Genomic DNA, 18,506 nt, shown 5'->3' with positions numbered 1-18,506 from the left:
TTCAGTAAGTCTATCAATCATTATCTAATATAATACTGTATTACTCAATTAGAGCTCGTAATTCCCGGAGGATTTCATTGCCACTTGTCCATGGCATGATTCTCGCAGTGAGAGCCTCTGGACCCTCTGAAATGGCTTTGCACAACAGTTTCTCTAGGGTGAATCCTTTCCTAGGCATCGCAATATCCCCCTCTCTCAATTCTTTAATGGGGCAAAAGTCATTTCCTCCATCTCCTATATAGCAGATCCTCTCGTAATGCACACCAGCTTTAGCTTGGTTCTCTCTGAAATCATGCAGCACCCTCCTCTTGCACAGGTTTATAGGACATTGCGTACAGTCATGCGCGTGAAAGCAGCGCACGCTCACGTAGCCGCGCGCATCTATGTTCGCAGGGTTAGTGAAGACGTCATCTATAGCCGACTTCAACCCTGATGCATGCAAAACCCAGTCTATGAAGACAGTATTAGAATCGGAGATTATAATACAGTCGATGTCGCTCTTGTTCTCAGATATGAAGGTCAGGAGCTCGAGCATGCCCTCGGTGAGCGGGATGCTCTCCATGACCGCGCGCATGTGCTCCGGGCTCACGGACTGGTCCCCGATGTAGGTCAAGACTCGACCCATATACTCGGTCCAGCGGCCTCTCTCGTAGGACTTCTCCAGACAGTCCGGTAACGTCTGGTCGGGAGCGCAGCGGATCACCCATGTGTCGCTGTTGTCATCCACTATAGTGTGGTCAAAGTCGAACACTACTAAGGTCTTCATCCTGCGCTGGGAATAACACAAAAACACTATATTGACACGATGGCTGACGAACAAATGTTCAACGATGCTTTCTCAGCGAGCCAAGAAACGAGATGCATGTAGGGAAAAGTAATCAAATGTGCACCAACCTGAAGCGGCAAGCCTGAGTGAATTATTCGATTTTGTTAGCGATTCTGAGACGGACACTTGCTTACAACACAAAGCATGATTAGTCACTGCCCGTCTCTGATAGGCTGCGGCGCACGTCACTCAAACGTCATGCGACGCTCTGATTGGTCAGTCATAACACTCAAGTCAACTTGGGGGCGTTCCTGCTTTCTGTTTCCAGTCAGTTATTCATTCAGTAAACCGATTCAGTTTATTCGAGATGAAACCGGTATTGTCTTTTAGACACCGCTAGGAAATAATTTTTAGAATAGTGCAGTGCGGTCATAAAACTATGCGTCATCACAATTTATGTCTGCAACAATAATTTCAAGCATGAGTGAGAAAATAACGTTACTATGGTAAGCACATGTAAGATTATGTAACAGTGACACTGTAAAATAAAGCGTTACCCCAAATCCTAATCCTAATGTTATATATATTCTGGATGTTGGTATTTTATTTTATTTTAAATTATTGAGTGATAAAAATCTACATAATAATATTATGTGATAATATTACAAACAGGATTTTGGATATCTATTTTTATCTCTCAATAATTAAAAATAAAAAAACAACATTCAGAATAGATAAAATCATGTTTTTAGGAATAAAATGTTATATGTATATGACTGGTGGTGGTTGAGGCAAAAGTTTATGTACATAAGTGCTTTTAAAGATTGGAATTGAAATCTATAATCCATTAAATATCGAAAAGCTAATGGGGATGAACAATGGTGGAAATAAAGTTTGATATAAAACACTACTAAAATAATCAAAATTAAAAAATTAATTTCACTTTTAGTAATAATAAGCAACTTCATGTACTTACTATAGGGTAGGATTAGGGTTTGGTTGAGGGTTAGTTGCATGTAATTATGCATCATTTACTGTTATTAATATGGTAAGTACATGTAACAAGGACACTAAAATAAAGTGTTACTTTTTTTTGCTTTAAAGGATTTGCGGTAATGGTCAAATTCTATAAATAAAAAAAATCTCATATCAGCAAAAACAGATAAATGGAACAAAAAAAACCTCTACCAATATATTAATAAGCTAACTGCACTTGTTTAAATTCAGGAAGACATTTCAATCAGCAGGACCACTGAAAGCGAGGTTCACAGGTTCAGTACCAATTTTTATTTGTCAAATTCAGCAGAACCTCACATTGTCATCTCTTTATAAACAGAAAGCCCTTACAAAACTCCAAGGTACGCAAACATGTCCCCAACAAACCCTTAAAAAAAAAAAACCCAGCTCAGATCAGACAGAAGAAGAAAAAAAATATATATAAGCAACCATTTTCACTGAGAAACTCACTAAACATTTACGTGGAGATATGGGCAAGAAAACAAAACAAACGTCAGATAAAAGCAGGACGAATATAACCGATTCAATTGAAACAAATTAGGATTTTACGGTCTGTATATCAGTCATTAAAAGTATTCCAGGGTGTGTCCACACTGTTTACACGATGACTATAAAATGTCAGTCTCTTCGTATCGTTTGCTGAACAGCAGACCGTTGATGCTTGTGTGGGGAAAAGATAACTAAAAATAGGGAGTGGTACATGCAGAGTCTCAGTCACTGTCGCTGGATGACGCGTCCTTTTTCTTTGCATCTTTTCTTGGACTTTTAGATTTATCCTTTGCTCTCTCTTTTGATTTTGGGCTCTCGCTCCTTTTACTTCTCTTCCGTTTATCGCCATCGCTGTCAGAATCGCTGCTTCCACTGTCGCTCTTTCCTCTCCTCTTCCTCCCGCTCGTTCGATCGTCTCGCTCTTTCTGGGAAGAGCGTTCTTTGGAGCTTCGGTCTCGTCTGGTTTCTTTGCTCTTCGCCTCATCTGTGCTCTTCCTCTTGTTTCGGTCCTCTGCATCTCTCCCCCGATCTCGAGCTCTGTCCCGCTCTCTGCTTCTCGAGCGGCGAGAGGATCTTCTGTCCCGGCTGCTGCTGTGACGCCGCTCTCGGCCTCTGTCGCGTGATTGGCCGCGCTGACCTCGACCCCTCGACCGGGACCTACGCGACGCATCACGACCCTTTTCTCTGCTTCTTGATCGGTCACGTTGCTGCTCTCCATTCTTCTTCTTTTCCACCTCCTTCGATTTCTCCTTTTCATTCCCATCCGGATGCTGTTTGGTCCTTTCTTTGCTTCGGTCTTTCTGCTCGCCCTCCTTCTCTCGCTCTTTGGCATCTTTATCTTTCTCTTTTCTGTCCTTGCTGCTTGAGCGCCCCCGTTTGTCATCGGCTTTATCGCGCTTTTCCTTCTCTCTCTTCTTTTCTTTGCTCTTGCTCCGGCTGCGAGCTTTCTTCTTTTCCACATCGGCATCAGTCTTTTTTCGCGCGTCCCGATCTCTGCTTTTGGAGCGATGTTTGTCCCTCTTCCTATCTCTTCCTCTGGATGGACTGCGTGATTTGTCCCGCTTTGCGTCTTTCTTCTCTCGTTCAGAGTTCTTTTTTGCTGCTTCTTGTCCTGCGGGTTTGTTTTCGCTGGCTGGTTCAGTGGCGTCTGCTTTGTCCTCTGACATATCGCCTCTAAAAATAAAAAAAATACACATGAAACATTAATTTCCAGCAAATTATAATAACAATAATAATAACTTCTGATTAGGGCTGGGCGAAAAAACAATAATGATAATTATCGGGATAATTTTCCTTGATAAAAATCGCTGTGAGATCCAGATCCGGATTTAACGAAGAACACAAATGTCTCTGTGATTTAGTTTTAGATGCGCAACGATACAGTCTGAAAACTTTTCAATCTACAAATCACCATATTTACCATGGATTTACTGTAGTAACAATAACTGCACCACGGCATTGTGGCAGAAATGTGGAATATTCATATAGAATTTTATTAGATTATTAATGTTGACATTTATTAAATGTATTAAAGTACTGTAATATAATTACAGTATGTTTTGGGTAACACTTTATTTTACAGTGTCCTTGTTACATATGTTACATGTAGTTACCATAGTAATAACAATAATTACACGCAACTAACCCCCAACCAAATCCTAATCCTAACCCTATAGTAAGTACATGCCATTAATTGATATTACTCAGTACTTAAATATATAATTACACTGTAACAATGACACCTTAAAGTAAAGTATAAGCTTTTTTTTGTGATTCATTTTAATAAAACAGTCATTTAACCATATAAAATGAGGTTATTACAATTTTTACATATGTTACAGTTTTTGTTAATGAACAAATTTACATCTGCACCCTAACTCAAGCTACTGTCAAATGTGTATTTCTAAGAGACAAAACATGTAATAATATTAATAATCGCAGCCAGCACCGCAAACTGTGCCAAAGATACATGCTAATAAAGTCAGGCGACACAAATCTATTTCAGGATTTTGAAACAATATCACCCAGTACAACATGTACTAAGATACTAATACTATGTTCTAAGTAGTAATAATACTAAGAAATACATTTTTCTATTAAGATATTTATTTTAAGGAAAAATGAAGAATTCTGACAGTAAAAAGTTCTTTAAAATGACCGGGCTGGTTTCTACAACTTTCACTTCGGAGCAGAAATCTGCCTTTAAACCTTAAAAAGATTTTACATTTATCGTGATCATTTATTTGGCCATATCGCTCAGCCCTACTTCTAATTAAATAAGCTTGAAAATCCCTCATTACATGAATCCCGACCTCAATGTTTGCATGTACTGTAGAATTCGACATACTTGTCTCCTTTGATCCACCTGTCCTGGGTGGCGGCTGTGTTAGATTTAGCTTTCTGTGTCCTCTGCATCTCCTGCCTCCAGTGTGGAGGCGTCTCACTGCGCCGAAACCGATCCCACGACCGTGAGCGAGACCGAGATGGAGTCCGATAGCGCTACAGACGGACAGAAGAGATAACGTTAAAACAAAACACATAAATGAGCTTTAATTAATAAGGAATAAATTACGTTTTAAAATATATTACAATAGTAAAACAGTTATTTTAGGATGTCATAACATTTTACAATATTACAGTTTTATTATTGATCAAATAAACGCAGTCTTGGTGAGCAGAAGAGACTTCTTGCAAAAAACAGATTAAATCTTACCGACCCCAGACTTTTGAACGGCAGCGTATTTACATTTAACTCATAATCGGTCTTTCAAAGCAAACACAGTTATTCTCTCACCCTCGGTCCTCTTCCTTTAATCCTGCGCCCTGACCTGGTCATCACCAGTCTTGTGCGGTTTGGCCGTGAATTCGCCATGGGTCTAGAATATAACATACAAGTTATGAACTGGAGAGGAAAATAATAATAATAAAATCACACAATATAAAAATGTCATCAATGTCTGCACAAACAAATGATCATCCACACCATTACTGGGTGAAATATTAAAATACCACATCTACCTGTCCCTTTCCCTCTCTCTCTCCCTGTCCCTGTCTCTGTCTCTCTGTCTCTCTTTCCCAGAGTCCTCCTTGTTCTGTTCTTTCCCCTGCTCCTCCTCTTTGACCTTCTGGGGGCTTCGCCTCATTAGGAAGCGGTTCTCTGGAATGGGCGGGACTTCCTCTGGGCGGATGGTTGACAAAGGTTGGGGATCAGCCTCTTCCTCATCAGACCTGGAAAAACATGTTCAAATTCTTACTCCATTATGATGAAGTTGTCAACAGAAGACGAAAACAGCACTCAATGCATATAATAAAATTAAACGAACCATATAATTATTTGTGGAAATGATTGGAAGGACTTTGTTGTCCTTTTGCACTGTGCAGTTAAACTCTGCATTTTATAATCCTGCAGCTGCCATGCACAAGAGGCAAGCTATTATTAGAGCTTTTATTACACTTGTACCCACACCCAGTGTGCATGAACGGTCACGTGACGTGTTTTCAGTTGTGTAGTGTGGACGGAGATAGTTTCTGAAACGCCAGTATGGATGTTTTCACGTTAAAAAGAACACACACTAGTGTAAACAGGGCCGAAGGCAGATGCTAACGTGGACAGGTTGTGACCTCGTGCTCTTATCCTTAAAAGAAAAACATGAGTGAAACTAGACAAAGGTTTAAATACAACGCAGGCCACATTAAAATACAGGTTCACTTTCAACAAGGATTTGTACAAAATAAAACACGTTTTATTGGCTGCCGAAATCTTTTCAGATATTTAGATTATTTTTATTTATTATATATTTTTAATACATAAAACGTTAAGGATTGTTTATTTTTCAGGGATAATTTTGGTACCGTGTCGACCTTTTAGTACTGGCATGCACAACAACTCGAGTTGTTGAAAGGTGAAAGATTCTAATCATAAATGTGCAAAAGTAAACTGCATTAGCAAAGTACCCTTTCTTCTCTTTCTTCTTGTGTTTCTGCTCCTTCTTCTTCTTATGTTCCTTCTTGTGTTTCTTCCGTTTCTTTTTCTCCTTCTCCGATTCCTCCGAGTCGGTGGAGCTGTCGGAAGAAGAGTCGTCATCACTCTCGCTGGATGAATGATGCTTCTTCTTTTCTTTCTTTGCTAAATGAAAAGAGTTAAAACAATACTTTACAACACACACACTTTCATAATTTGACGATTAAACCAAGATTAAGTTAAAGTGTGAAGGCCACTATTAACTGTTTGGGATTCAGATGTTCTTGCACTGCCAAGCATAATTTGAGTTCATACATGTTTACAGGAATGGATATAAAACCTTCTGTATGAATGAATAATTCAAGTAAAGCCCCTTGAATAACACAAGTAACCATGAGTGACTGTGACAGTAAATATTGATGCCCATAACACTGGACAGTCTTATCACAATTAATGTCACTTAATAAATGAGTATAATCAAGGTGCAATTTACTTTGTCAGATTTTAAATAAGCAACTAGATCTAAATCATGTCTTAGGCCAAAAATATATTTTTATACAAGTATGCAATATTATTTGGGTGTTGGAAAGGCACTATATAAATACAAATTATTATTAAAAATATAAGGTCAGCGAGCACATTTGCACTCGGTTATGAATTGCATGCCAACATATATTCTGAAATGCAATGACACGTGAAGTTGATCTTTTGTAGCTAGAAGCTAATAACATAAAAATGCATACAACTTACTAAAAATGAGAAGAGAAAATATAAAATATCACCTTTAGATTTGGGAATAAGTTCCCCACAGTTGAGCACTTTGACCTCAGCATAGGGTCGGCTGTTGGTATCCGTCTTCTGACTCTCGATCATCCGGATCACCTCCTGGCCGGAGATCACCTGACCAAACACCACATGAATTCTGGTGGGGGAAAGAGCAACAAAACCATTAAACACTGGACATACAGCACATGTAAAACATACTTCTAATCCATATTCCTTAAAGGGATATTTCACCGCTGGAAAGATGAATGTGTATTTAAATTGGGTCATTTATGTAGTAGAAATGTGAAATTATTTTAGAAGTTGGTGCCTTCTAGACTGAGAAAAGCCAGAAAATGTATTTTTGGCTCATGTGGATAAAGACAACAACTCCCAGAATGCACTTGCTTCGCTGCCCTACGAGGCCACTCCCAAGCCACGCCTACCGGTTACAGAGGGCAGTATCGGAAGAAATGACACAACTACGCTACTAGTCGACTCGAAACTGAAAAGACGGCGTTTTATCGTGAGATCCCCCTATGGGCGGGTTGAACACATGCGGAACGAGCTCCTCCTACTGGCTGGAGTCTCTCGCCTCTGGACTAAAAAGCCTCCGATGACGATCAATGACGATTTTTGCGTCATCTGAGGGTTTTTTCCAGACACACAATACAGAAATCTCTCGTCTCAGGGGGACATGAGGGAGGTAAGCACGCTCACTCGAAAATACTACCGGGTTTCTACTGATAAAAAATACTTAATGCTAATCGGTGAAGTATCCCTTTAATAGATCACATTGTGCTGCACACTTACCCGTCCAAGTGAGGAGTTGGTTTTGTAGTTCTATGGTCAGGGACACAAAACAGTGAGGCAGAATGTAAATACAAATCTAACGAACACAAAAACAGTGATTAATGCACACCATAAATCGATTTGGGCCATTATCATCCGCAGTTCATAACTCGTTCAAGACCAGACGAATGCACTGAGGACATACACATTTATTTTACATCAAGGCTGCAAAAAAAGAAAGCGATAGTTGCAGATTATCATCCATTATCCAAGAGGACAGTAGGGACGCCTGAAGAAGCCTGTGTGTTGGACTCACATAAAGAACTGTGAGCCGTTGGTGTCTTTCCCTCTGTTTGCCATTGACAGAAGGAACTCCTTGGTATGTTTCGTTGTGAAGCTTTCATCTAGAAAAAGAAAAATGGCAGAATATTGAACCCAGTGTTGTTATTAGTATTGATGAGTAAAATCTTAAGGACACTCACCTTCAAAGAATCCTCCATATATAGATTCTCCACCTCTGCCATTCCCTGTTAAGGCAAACATGTCTGTCAGATGTCACCACACACAGGATAAACATAATACAACGGAAAAAAGCAAGACAGTGGTACCTTCAGTGAAGTCTCCTCCTTGTATCATGAAGTCCTTCACTATCCTATGGAATAGACTTCCTTTGTAGTGCAAAGGTTTTTGGGTGGTCTTGCCAATTCCTTTCTCACCTGGAGAAGAAAACCCTCACAATGCATAAATACAGACATGAGCGGCGTTTCTCAAAAGTAACGTGAGCTAAGTTGATCGTCGAGAACATTAGTGGCACTGGCAATGGTCTCAACGATTCATTTGGGCTCACAATGCTTTTGGGAAACGCATCCCAGGACAGTGCAAGACTTGGGCTTTATCCAAAATCGCATACTTCCCTATTATATAGTAGGCGAAAAGCAGTGTGTGTCAAAAGAAGTGTCTGAATTCACAGTACCCATAAAACAGTAGGCAAAAAGTAATTGACCAATTGTCTGTATTGTTGAAATAATAGTTCCTCTGACAAAAAAAAAGTCCTTTCCTTCCATTTCATTACAAAAATATAAAAAGATACGTATAAAACTGCTAACATTTAAAAATGTGAAATTTAGAGACAGCTTTCCAGTTTTATAAAACAAAACTGCTTGTATATTTTTTTACCTGTGCACAGGCAGCGGAAGTTTTCACATGTCTTGGGACACGCTTCAGAGAAAAGCTCGATGACGACTCGCCCCGCTGTAGAAAGGAAAACCGGGAGAGAAAGAAATGAATCCCACATTTTCAGAAATCAAAGAGCGGCTGTCTTACAAAGTGCATACTGAGTCTTACCTGGCACATTACTGATGCCAACGTCTAAGAAGCAGCGAGGACGCTGCGCCTTCACCCCCATCACGCTGCAAACACAAAACACACATCAAACTGTAGTACAGAAACAGATCTGTGCTTACAGACTCAATACAACACCACAAACTTGTTTCACCAGTGTAACAAACAACACTCTCACACAAACTAATGTGCACTTTTGATTTAACGTTAGCTGTGCATTTTAACATGGATATATCTATGACAGATTTAGAAACATCCACCATAGAGAACACTGGAAGTTATTATTACTACATATTGACCGTTTTTGCCTACTCTAGCGTATTAATGAAGTTACTGACCGCAAATGTCAATGTAACCACTTTCACTTTCAGCAGAATAACACACATTACGGCTGTGAACACGTCAAAAAGATCACTTCTACATGAGGTTATGATGCTTTTGATATTCTAAATAACTTTTTGAATAAAACAACATTAAAACCTTTATTTTTCGTCATGCTGCATGTTGTCCTAGCCTCACGGCACAGATGAGCTAATAAACACACATTAACTGAAAACACCAGCACACCTAGTGTATCACATTATTTAAACTGCATAATTATCTAACTTAGACTTGTGAAGTGTATAATCAGCGCTGTTTGCTTTTACCAGCAATAAAATCGTAACATTTAACCTTACGATTGATTTAACATTTAATCATGATTGAATGATTAGCATGCTAACATGCTATCTGTGTCCATTATTGCGTATTTTAATATTTCCATTTTTGTCCTTCCCTTTTTACTATTAAACTCAGAGTTTAACTTACATGTTTGATCCAAGTTAAACCGGTTATACTAAAATGAAGAAAATATAAACAACATTGACTGTCGTTCTCGTGTCCTCAGCGCGCAGGTCTGTAAAAATGGCGCCGTGACGTGCGACTAGCGGAGCATTCTGGGTAAAAAGATGAACAGCCTCAACTGGAGACTATGGAAGCTTAATGCGGACAAAAATCACCTGCGGTTTGCAGTTTCGCTTGAATTTAAAAGGATATTTCACCCCCAAAAATCTATAATTTACTCACCCTCAAGTTGTTCCAAACCTGAATGAATTTCTATCTTCTGTACACAAAATACAAAAGCAGATATTTTGATGGGTCCCACTGACTTCCTTCCATAGTCTATGGAAGTCAATGGGAACCAGAAACTGTTTTGTCACCCATAATCTTCAAAACATCTTCTTTTGCTGTATAATTAGGCTACTGCAATGTTATACACTAAAACTCTTATTAATTCCCTGACGCTCAAGACAGAAACTTCCTGTAGTTCGTTTCTGAACTTCCAAGTTCATTAAGATTTGGTTTCCGTTCATGTCTCTGTGTTGTTTATTTCACCAGCAGATTGGTGATTCTTTGCCCTTTTCACTGGAAACGTACTTATTGTAATGCTCTCTTGGTAGACCTTCCAGCATGCACTGTCTAACCTCTGCAACTGATCCAGAATGCAGCAGCAAGAGTGTCTTTATCGAGCCGAAGAGAGCGCTCGTCACACCACCTCTCTTCATAAATTTGCACAGGTTGCCAATTGCTGCTCGGATCAAATTCAAGGCACTGATGTTTTCCTACAGAACAACCACAGGCTCTGTACCCCTATATCTAAACACATTAGGCCTACTTCAGACCTATATGTGCCCTTCAGAAGCTTGCGTTCTGCACGCGAACAGCACAAATTCACTTTCACTGACCTTTACCTGGTGTTCCCTGCTGGTGGAATGACCTGCCTATCTCAACCCGACTTCAAGAAACTGTTGAAGACGCATCTCTTTCGGCAACACTTGACCCATTAATACTAACACTTACAATTCTATATCTATTTAACTGATAACTGGGATAACTGGGATTGGTCACAGCACTTGCATATTTGCTGATTGCTTTTATTACTCTCCTCATTTGTAAGTCACTTTGGATCAAAGTGTCTGCTAAATGATAAATGTAAATGTAATGTAAGACAAGATATCATATATAATATGATATCATAAAGAAATCTCATGACAGAAACACACAAGCAGCTTCTTCCAGGAGGTTTGAGTGTCTCTGGGCTCTTCAGCCTATCAGTGATAAACATTAAAACATGCAAATGCCTGTGAAACAGACTGAGAATCTGGCTGAGGCAAATGCATCAGAGGAGGACAAAATAAAAGCTGTGATGTACCAGTCCAGTCTAGTGTTATTATTCCAGCAGGTGAGTGTTCAGACACTGACAGGGTTTGAAGTTGACATACAAGAGATGCTCATGATTCTGACATTCATCATCAGTGATGCGATGAAGCTCTTCAAGCAAACACCAGACAGGAACAAACAGGATGTTTTTGACAAAACCAACACCATCTTCTGGTCTCAGGCATCAGAACGTGTTTGCTGGAGTCTGACGGACATGTTTGTCCCACCTGAAGACAGTCAGATGTTTCTCCTGATTCTTTGACAGCAAACACTGCTTTGCGTTCAGTAAGACCATATTTCTTTTTGTGTTTATCTTCTGTATGTTAATTTCAAAACTTTTTTATGATTCTTTCTCACAGTGAGTCATTTTGGCAATGGAACCAAATCTCTGTGCTTTATACCAAGTCCAAACCACAGCCGTCGATCCCGGTCACCCTGAAAGAAATAGTAGTTCAACTTCACAAAAGCAGTGTAATATATGAAAACTAAAAAGTCAATGATCAATAAATAATACAAATTTGTTTTTGTATTAACAATACAAGGAAATCAACTGTGAAAGAAAATCAACTGTGCTAGAAAAACACCACAAGTTAGTTGATATGGTTTAAAAATGTTTATTTTACAAAATAAAATGCATATACATATAGTAACCTACTAGTATTGGAGTAGAATACTAGAGTTTTTATTTTTATTACAGTATACAACAACACAAGAAATAGGCGCGCACCTGTTCTTGCTGTCATGGCATTAAATGAAAAATGGCTTGTTCACACACACATACACATTCATTTCACATTAACTGTTAAGTCTAAAGTTTTAGTTCCATTGGTTTCTCATTTTAGACTACTCTTAAATGACCACGGGCAGCTGTGTGCTGAGGTCAAAGGTCACACGACCATATGGAGTCACACTTTAAAAGAGGGGTTTCATTTAGAGTTTGGGCATCCTGGCCGCATTCAGACGCATGCCAACGCAAGAGGAGCCAGAAGCGTAGCGCATCTCTCTCAGCATGCCGCTCCATGTCTTTTTGTCATCTTCATACCTGTGAAAGAAAGCAGGTCAATGCACGTGTCATGTATCAGTAGCTGTTTACATATGAAGTATGTCGTTTCTGCGACACTAATGGCACCTGGGAATTACTAAAATACACCATTCTTGTGTCGCGCCTCCCCACCTCAAACATTACAAACACAGCTCTTATGGGTGCTTGTGAAGACATGTCTGAACAGGTAAAAGAAGGAATACTTTTAGCTGTGTTGCTATGTGTCATGTAAGCAATTGAGTAGACTAACACTCTTGTCTAAAGTGAACGCTTGTCATAGTTGACTATGATAAACCCATCCAATGTATCTGCACCGAGCGCGTTTTTTTTTTTTACATGCACCACAATAGTTTGAGGCTGTTTAAACTTGAAATGTCAATGTTAACATTGTAAACTGGTACATTTGTCTTTGTGAATGTGTGCATGATGATGTTGTATGGTATTGAAACATCCATTGTAGCGCGTAGCATCACAATGTCCCGTTTTCTTTGACATGTTTAATCTTTGAAGGTCTAAATGCAGCGAAATTTCGTACATAATTCACCTTTAGGGATGAAACTCATGACATCCAGTTCTATTCCAGGGCTCTTTCTATGAACTTGACTAATTAGTTGGTTTATTTATTGATTGATTGGTTGGTTGGATGACACAAAATCAGGATGACTTACTGCCAAACGTCAGTGACCTCGGAGGGTCCGATGTTTTTGTCTTCCAGCTCTACAATAGCAAAGCCGCCAATTGCGAAGAGGTTTCCTCCGGTGCTCACAAGATTCACAGAGCTGCGTTCTTGGGGGAACTCTGTGAATGTGTCCCACCTGAGAGCAAATTATATTAATTAATTTAATGCATTGTATAGATTTTTACATGCAGAAACAGCGAAGAGTTGAAAAAAAGATGGCTAAGCACAAGAAGACAACATCTAGAATGGCAAATATTATCATTTCGTATAACATAGTATCGATTTAGTTTGTTAAGGCGCACTACTCGCAGTGAGGAACAGTGCTTTATAGTCAACTAAAACTAGAACTATTCGTTAATTGAAATGAAGCTGAAATAAAATAAAATATAAATAGTAGTTGAAAAACTGAAATTAATTTTAAGTACTAACATTACTAAAACTAGAACTGAAATAAGCTAAATAGAAACTTATAAAAATGACAAAAACATAACAAAATGACTAAAACTTAAACTAAAATTAAAATAAATACTATAAAAGTATATAAATAATGCTAAAATAACAATGGTGTGGAATCATACTTGTTTGTTCCAAAATCGTAGGTTTCAGACAGAGCTGTGAGTCCTTCTTCATTCACTCCCCCAGCTACAATGATTTTTCCTTTATGAACTACGGCACCAAACATTGCTCTGGCCGTCTTCATAGCAGCCAGTTCTCTCCATTCAGACTGCTTGTGGTTGTACACGAACATTTTATTGATAGCTTTGCTGTGAGAGAGACAAGAGAAATTTATTTACTTTCAGAAGTTTTCATCAAAAGGGATTTACAGGGCACTGATTCGTGTTAGCTTTGAACTTAAAATCAAAACTTTATAACTTTATTTCTATCATGACAACTCTCGAGTGTTTGGCATGGTAATGGTTATAAGACAATGTTGATATGTTTGGTCTTGGCAGAATAGATCTGCTACACTGCAGATGCAAATACTGACCAAGTATTTGAAGGTTAAACAGTGAGCTCATTGGCTACTGAGACAGCAGGAACCAATCAGCTGTGCCCGATAGAGAATCATGTGATTACTGGCAGATTGAGTTACTCTAAAGTTTCATGACATAACTTTGTATATACATTTGTAATACAAATGCTTGGTGTAATTGTGCAAAAATTAATTGGTGCACATTATTTGAAAGAGTAACTTACGCTTCGCCTCAAACTGACTTTCTGACTCTTTTTTAAATTATTTTTATACTTATACAATGTTACAGAAATGTTTGTATAAGTTTTATTGACTTATGTCAAAATAAGCTTCAGCCATTGTTTCTAAACATTATAATTCTTCGGAAGGTTCTACACAGACAGAGAAGGTTCGGCAAAGTTTCTTTTCTTTTTACTCCCTCTAGTACTTAAGGTGTTTAGTAATAATAATGTCTAAGCTGCTCGATGTCAATAAATGCTTTTTTTGGACTGAAGATGAAGATTTACGCAAAATTTATTACTCACGATAAGAGGGTTTTAAAGGCCAATTCACACTGCATTGGCAGACCAACGACAGTACGTCATTTCTCAGACATTCTAAGACTGACAAATGCAGGTTCAACATGTTCAATCGGCGAAAACGAGAGTTGACAGATGGTAACATACTGATCTGACAAAACCCAACGAAGGGTCTGTTGCCGTCTGTTGCCTTAAGTGTCACATTGTACGGAGGATTGTTGAAGAACTTTGATGGAGCACAGACAGCTGCGAACTACACCATATGCGTGAATGAGAGCACCAATGATCTCATTCACACACACACTTACTTGTCATCTGTCTTTCCTCCAATGCAGTACACCATGTTGTTATGTGAGACAACTGCATGGCCGTGAATATGCAGAGGAAGTTTCTTGGTCTCGCTCCATTTCATCTTTCTGCAGTGAAATGAAACATTGAAGACACACGCCTGAGAACAGTAGCCCACTCATGTGTGAAGAGCAGAATCAGCAGTCGAACAGACAAAATGATGGACATATTAGATGCATTCATACTCAGAGTCATAACACATGACTGAGTCGAGGGACTCGTTGGTCTGCAGGTCTTTGCCAGCGATGGCGAACAGCAGGTGTTCACATTCACCCAGACTGAACAGGCATCGAGGGCTGGGCATTGGTGGCATTGCACTCCACTCAGCAGCGATACTGTCCAGCTGGAGACGACAAAATAGTTTTAAAATGACAAATAAATTCCATAACACTTCGGTTCACTATGATTCAACTCATTAACATTAGATTAGATATCATGAACTAACAATTAACAACTATTTTTACATTAACTTAGGTTCATGCTCATTTAGGCTATTGATTACATATGCATATTATTTCAGATATTTCATGTTTACATATTATCACCCAGCTCTTAAATAAAGTTAGGGTGATCTCAACTTCTTGATTGCTCATTTGTTAAATGCGACTATAAGGCATGAAGAGATCAAGATATTATAACCATTAACGTCATGATTTACTGTAAAGCTGCTTTGAAATAATGTGTATTGTGAAAAGTGTTATACAAAGAAATTTGACTTGACTTGATAGGTATACATACATAGGTAATTCATATTGGTTTACAACATTCATGTTAATTTATCAAACCTGAAATAATACAAATGTATTAGTACATGTAGATTATAACATAACCTAAATGCAGTAAAAGTATTGATCATTGTTAGTTCATGATGTCCAGTGTTAACAAACTGAACCCTATTGAAAAGTGTTACCGCACTCTAAACTGTGGACTGAAAAAAAATAATAATAATCAAATGCCAGAAAAGAATCTTGGAAATTGATTTAAGTTTTGAGAGTTAATTTAGTTTAAAGACCGATGAAAAGAATATTTCCATGCTGGTCCAGACTGGATAAATGCTGGTGGACCAGCATAAAGACTATGGAGGTAAAGCTAGTTTAAGAAACCTAGTCTGGTTACCATCACACCAACACCCAGTTTTCAAAGTTGATTTGTACCTGGTAGAAGTAGCACTGCAGTGGAGACTCTTTGCTTTCTTCATCAACAAACAGGCCCCCGACGACAAAGAGCTGGTTCTTCTTGGTGCATAAACTCACATGGTTCTTCGGCACTTGCTCTGACATGGCAGCCAGAAAACACTCATTCTCGGCCACGTCGTACGCCACGACAGCCGTGTCATTGATCATGACGATTAGATCTCGTCCGTACATCCCCAGCCTACGAGTATCGTTCAAGTAACCAGGCAGCAGCTCCTCTTCTTCCTCTTCTCCGGCCTCTCCTTCCTTCTTCTCTTTGGGTTTCTTCTCGGGGAGTTTTCCTCCGAAGGCATCTTTGATGACTTGCAGCTTCTTCACGAGCTCAGGATCGGCCTTGATCACGTCATCGTTCTCCACCTTCTCCCGGAAGTACTTCTCCGGAAGCAAGCGGAAGCGGATGCAGTCGAAAACTTCTCCTAGACTCTTGGCGCGCTTGGACCTGTCGCTGCGCACCCACTTCATCACCGACTCGAACACAACTTCTTCTTTCTCCACATTAAGCGTGTCTCCACCAATGAGGGCCAAGAGCTCATGAGGTGCCAGCTGAAGGAACTCCTCCTCGGCAGACACGGTTTCGAAACGGTCAGCGATGTAATCGCGAGCCGCTATGGCGAGTCTGGGAACGCTGAGGACAAGGCCGAGCCGGAAGACGGCTAGACAATTGGACAGCGAAAGCTTCTGCTGAAGATAGTTCACACACACTGTAAACACTGAGGGAATCTGGAAACGGTTCGCCACTGCAAAAATCTCCTGAACGTTGTCGTCCGTCAAGTCGATCTCAGCCGAATACAGATACTGGATGATCATGTCCATGATGTTGGGATCGACGTCATCCAGAACCACTTCTTTGCCGCTGTCCTTCTCCTTGCCGTCCTCGGAGAAGAAGAGCTCTCTGAAGTAGGGGCTGCAGGCGGCCATGATCAGGCGATGGCAGGGAAAGCTGCGGTCGCCGATTTTTAAAGTGCAGTCCACAAACTTGTTCTCATTCAGAAGTTCCTTCAGTCCATCCTGCAACAAGGTGCTCTGGAACAGCCGCAGCTCCTCCTTTATGGCTTTGGGATCCATGTTGTTGTGTTTCAAGATGGGAAATGAAGGGCTAGAGAAGAAAGAAGTGGAGAAAGTGGCTGCAGGTCTGCTCGCCACACCGTCCGGGCTGGAAAAGGACAGAGAGCTGAAAAGATTCCCAGGGTGAAGGGGTTGTTATTTAATCCTGCCATTCTAAATATAACCCTCCCGCTCTTGTCCACCCCCACTGCCTCTGTCATCCCTCAATCCTGGTTGTGAAGAAGGGGATCCCAATGTGATGGCCAGCCAAGATGCCAGCTGTCACAGGACGGGCCACACGTCTGCAAGTTTTACCAATCCAATCTTCTATACTTTGTCTGCAAAATTCTGTGCAAGAGTCTTTGAGTTCAATTACTCACATAAATGAAGGGTTCGCTTGCAGAGTTTAGAGACAGCTGAAACTACAACAGGTGATGAGACATTTTCAGCTGCCTCAACCACTCGGTGCCTCGAGTCCCCCAAACTTTATTATACATGCGTCAGATCCTGGGAGGAGATGAAATGCTGAGTGTAGTTAGTCACACTTAAAAAGTGCAAAACTTGTACCTTGTACAACAGCTCAAAGGGACATAATTGTACCTTATTTACCCCTACAAGTTTTATAGTAGTAACATAAAGGTACATATTACTACTCTGAGGTACTAATATGCACGTTTTAGGGGTAGATAAGCTACAAAGTTGTACTACCCCGGTGACAAGTTGTTGTACCCCTAAAGGCACAAAGATGAATACTTCCTAGTTAAACAATAATTGGGGTCAATACAAAGACATCTCAAACTGATGATTTGAACTTCATTGGAATATGAGTGCCTTTCAAAAGGATGTGTAAACTTGACAATCACAAATACGCTGGACTCCATGTTTTTCCAAACCTAGAAAATGGAAAGATCTCAGGGCTCAGGGGAGAGCGGCAGTCTGACTAGAGACACTATTACTAAAATTAAAACAGACAGAAAGGTGTTGGGGGAAGGAGTCATGTGTAATTTAAGTCAAAGCATAAGGGACAGATGTGTGAGACTGTTAAAGCATGAGGAGATATTAATAACAGAGATAAATGACTAATATACCAGCTTGATGTCATATTTTAAGACAGATAGACTTGAGCTGTGGTAAGTTTTTTTTGGATGCTGCTTTCTTAGAATTTTGGGATTGATTATTTTGGTGCCAAACTATATTTAATCAAATCCAGGAATTTCATGCATATACATTTGTGGAAAGATAACAAAATGGAGAAAGAGTTTTCCCAACATTATAATGGTGTAGTATTGGCACCAGTAGCAAGAAGCTAACTGGACTATGCTAAGACGTCAACCCTTTGCTCCAAAGTATTTAGTCACATGAACAAAAATGGCAGGTCATGT

General features: G+C 39.7%; 3 protein-coding genes across 5 annotated transcripts in view; all 3 read right to left on the bottom strand.

Moving 5' to 3' along the window:
• The window catches only part of phospho2 (phosphatase, orphan 2), a 2,191-nt gene extending 1,198 nt beyond the window's left edge, over positions 1–993 (bottom strand). The window contains exons 1-2 of one of the 2 annotated variants that reach the window (XM_084426336.1): positions 895–993; positions 1–767 (exon numbers count right to left, since the gene is read on the bottom strand). The exon at positions 1–767 is cut by the window's left edge and continues 1,198 nt beyond it. In XM_084426336.1, coding sequence (XP_084282462.1) covers positions 41–766 — 726 coding nt within the window. In that variant the 5' untranslated portion in view covers position 767; positions 895–993 and the 3' untranslated portion in view covers positions 1–40. Of the gene's footprint in view, positions 773–894 lie in introns of both variants that reach the window. The other variant, XM_084426335.1, reaches the window with a different exon arrangement.
• A 1,032-nt stretch (positions 994–2,025) lies between these two features.
• On the bottom strand, positions 2,026–10,061 carry ppig (peptidylprolyl isomerase G (cyclophilin G)). 2 transcript variants are annotated; one of them, XM_084426333.1, is made up of 13 exons: positions 9,936–10,061; positions 9,132–9,196; positions 8,964–9,038; positions 8,396–8,503; positions 8,270–8,314; positions 8,104–8,191; positions 7,809–7,838; positions 7,016–7,155; positions 6,227–6,398; positions 5,291–5,500; positions 5,067–5,148; positions 4,620–4,771; positions 2,026–3,445 (listed from the first exon to the last, which is right to left on the bottom strand). In XM_084426333.1, exons 2-13 carry the CDS (start codon positions 9,190–9,192, stop codon positions 2,494–2,496), a joined length of 2,115 nt encoding a protein of 704 aa, XP_084282459.1. In that variant the 5' UTR covers positions 9,193–9,196; positions 9,936–10,061; the 3' UTR covers positions 2,026–2,493. The 2 variants fall into 2 exon arrangements, with proteins under 2 accessions (XP_084282459.1, XP_084282460.1); XM_084426334.1 differs by having other exon boundaries at positions 7,809–7,884; positions 9,936–10,053.
• Positions 10,062–11,927: 1,866 nt separating this feature from the next.
• On the bottom strand, positions 11,928–17,250 carry klhl41b (kelch-like family member 41b). The gene is made up of 6 exons (XM_084427105.1): positions 16,042–17,250; positions 15,073–15,230; positions 14,848–14,955; positions 13,627–13,812; positions 13,038–13,184; positions 11,928–12,369 (listed from the first exon to the last, which is right to left on the bottom strand). Exons 1-6 carry the CDS (start codon positions 17,143–17,145, stop codon positions 12,258–12,260), a joined length of 1,815 nt encoding a protein of 604 aa, XP_084283231.1. The 5' UTR covers positions 17,146–17,250; the 3' UTR covers positions 11,928–12,257.
• Positions 17,251–18,506: the final 1,256 nt, after the last annotated feature.

The sequence above is a fragment of the Rutilus rutilus genome (genome assembly GCF_951802725.1).
Source record: "Rutilus rutilus genome assembly, chromosome: 12".
Taxonomy (NCBI): domain Eukaryota; kingdom Metazoa; phylum Chordata; class Actinopteri; order Cypriniformes; family Leuciscidae; genus Rutilus; species Rutilus rutilus.
The sequence above is the reverse complement of the archived record's forward strand: the minus strand, read 5'-3'. Positions and strand labels throughout refer to the sequence as shown.

Bases quoted from the DNA above. Each gene is read 5' to 3' on its own strand.
- ppig (XM_084426333.1), bottom strand. From the start codon at position 9,192: ATGGGGGTGAAGGCGCAGCGTCCTCGCTGCTTCTTAGACGTTGGCATC. The intron at 9,039-9,131 runs GTAAGACTCAGT...TCCTTTCTACAG, and splicing joins TGGCATCAGTAATGTGCCAG to CGGGGCGAGTCGTCATCGAG. The intron at 8,315-8,395 runs GTACCACTGTCT...TTGCCTTAACAG, and splicing joins AGGAGGAGACTTCACTGAAG to GGAATGGCAGAGGTGGAGAA.
- klhl41b (XM_084427105.1), bottom strand. From the start codon at position 17,145: ATGGATCCCAAAGCCATAAAGGAGGAGCTGCGGCTGTTCCAGAGCACC. The intron at 14,956-15,072 runs GTATGAATGCAT...ATTTCACTGCAG, and splicing joins GTCATGTGTTATGACTCTGA to AAAGATGAAATGGAGCGAGA. The intron at 13,185-13,626 runs GTATGATTCCAC...ATTTGCTCTCAG, and splicing joins TACGATTTTGGAACAAACAA to GTGGGACACATTCACAGAGT.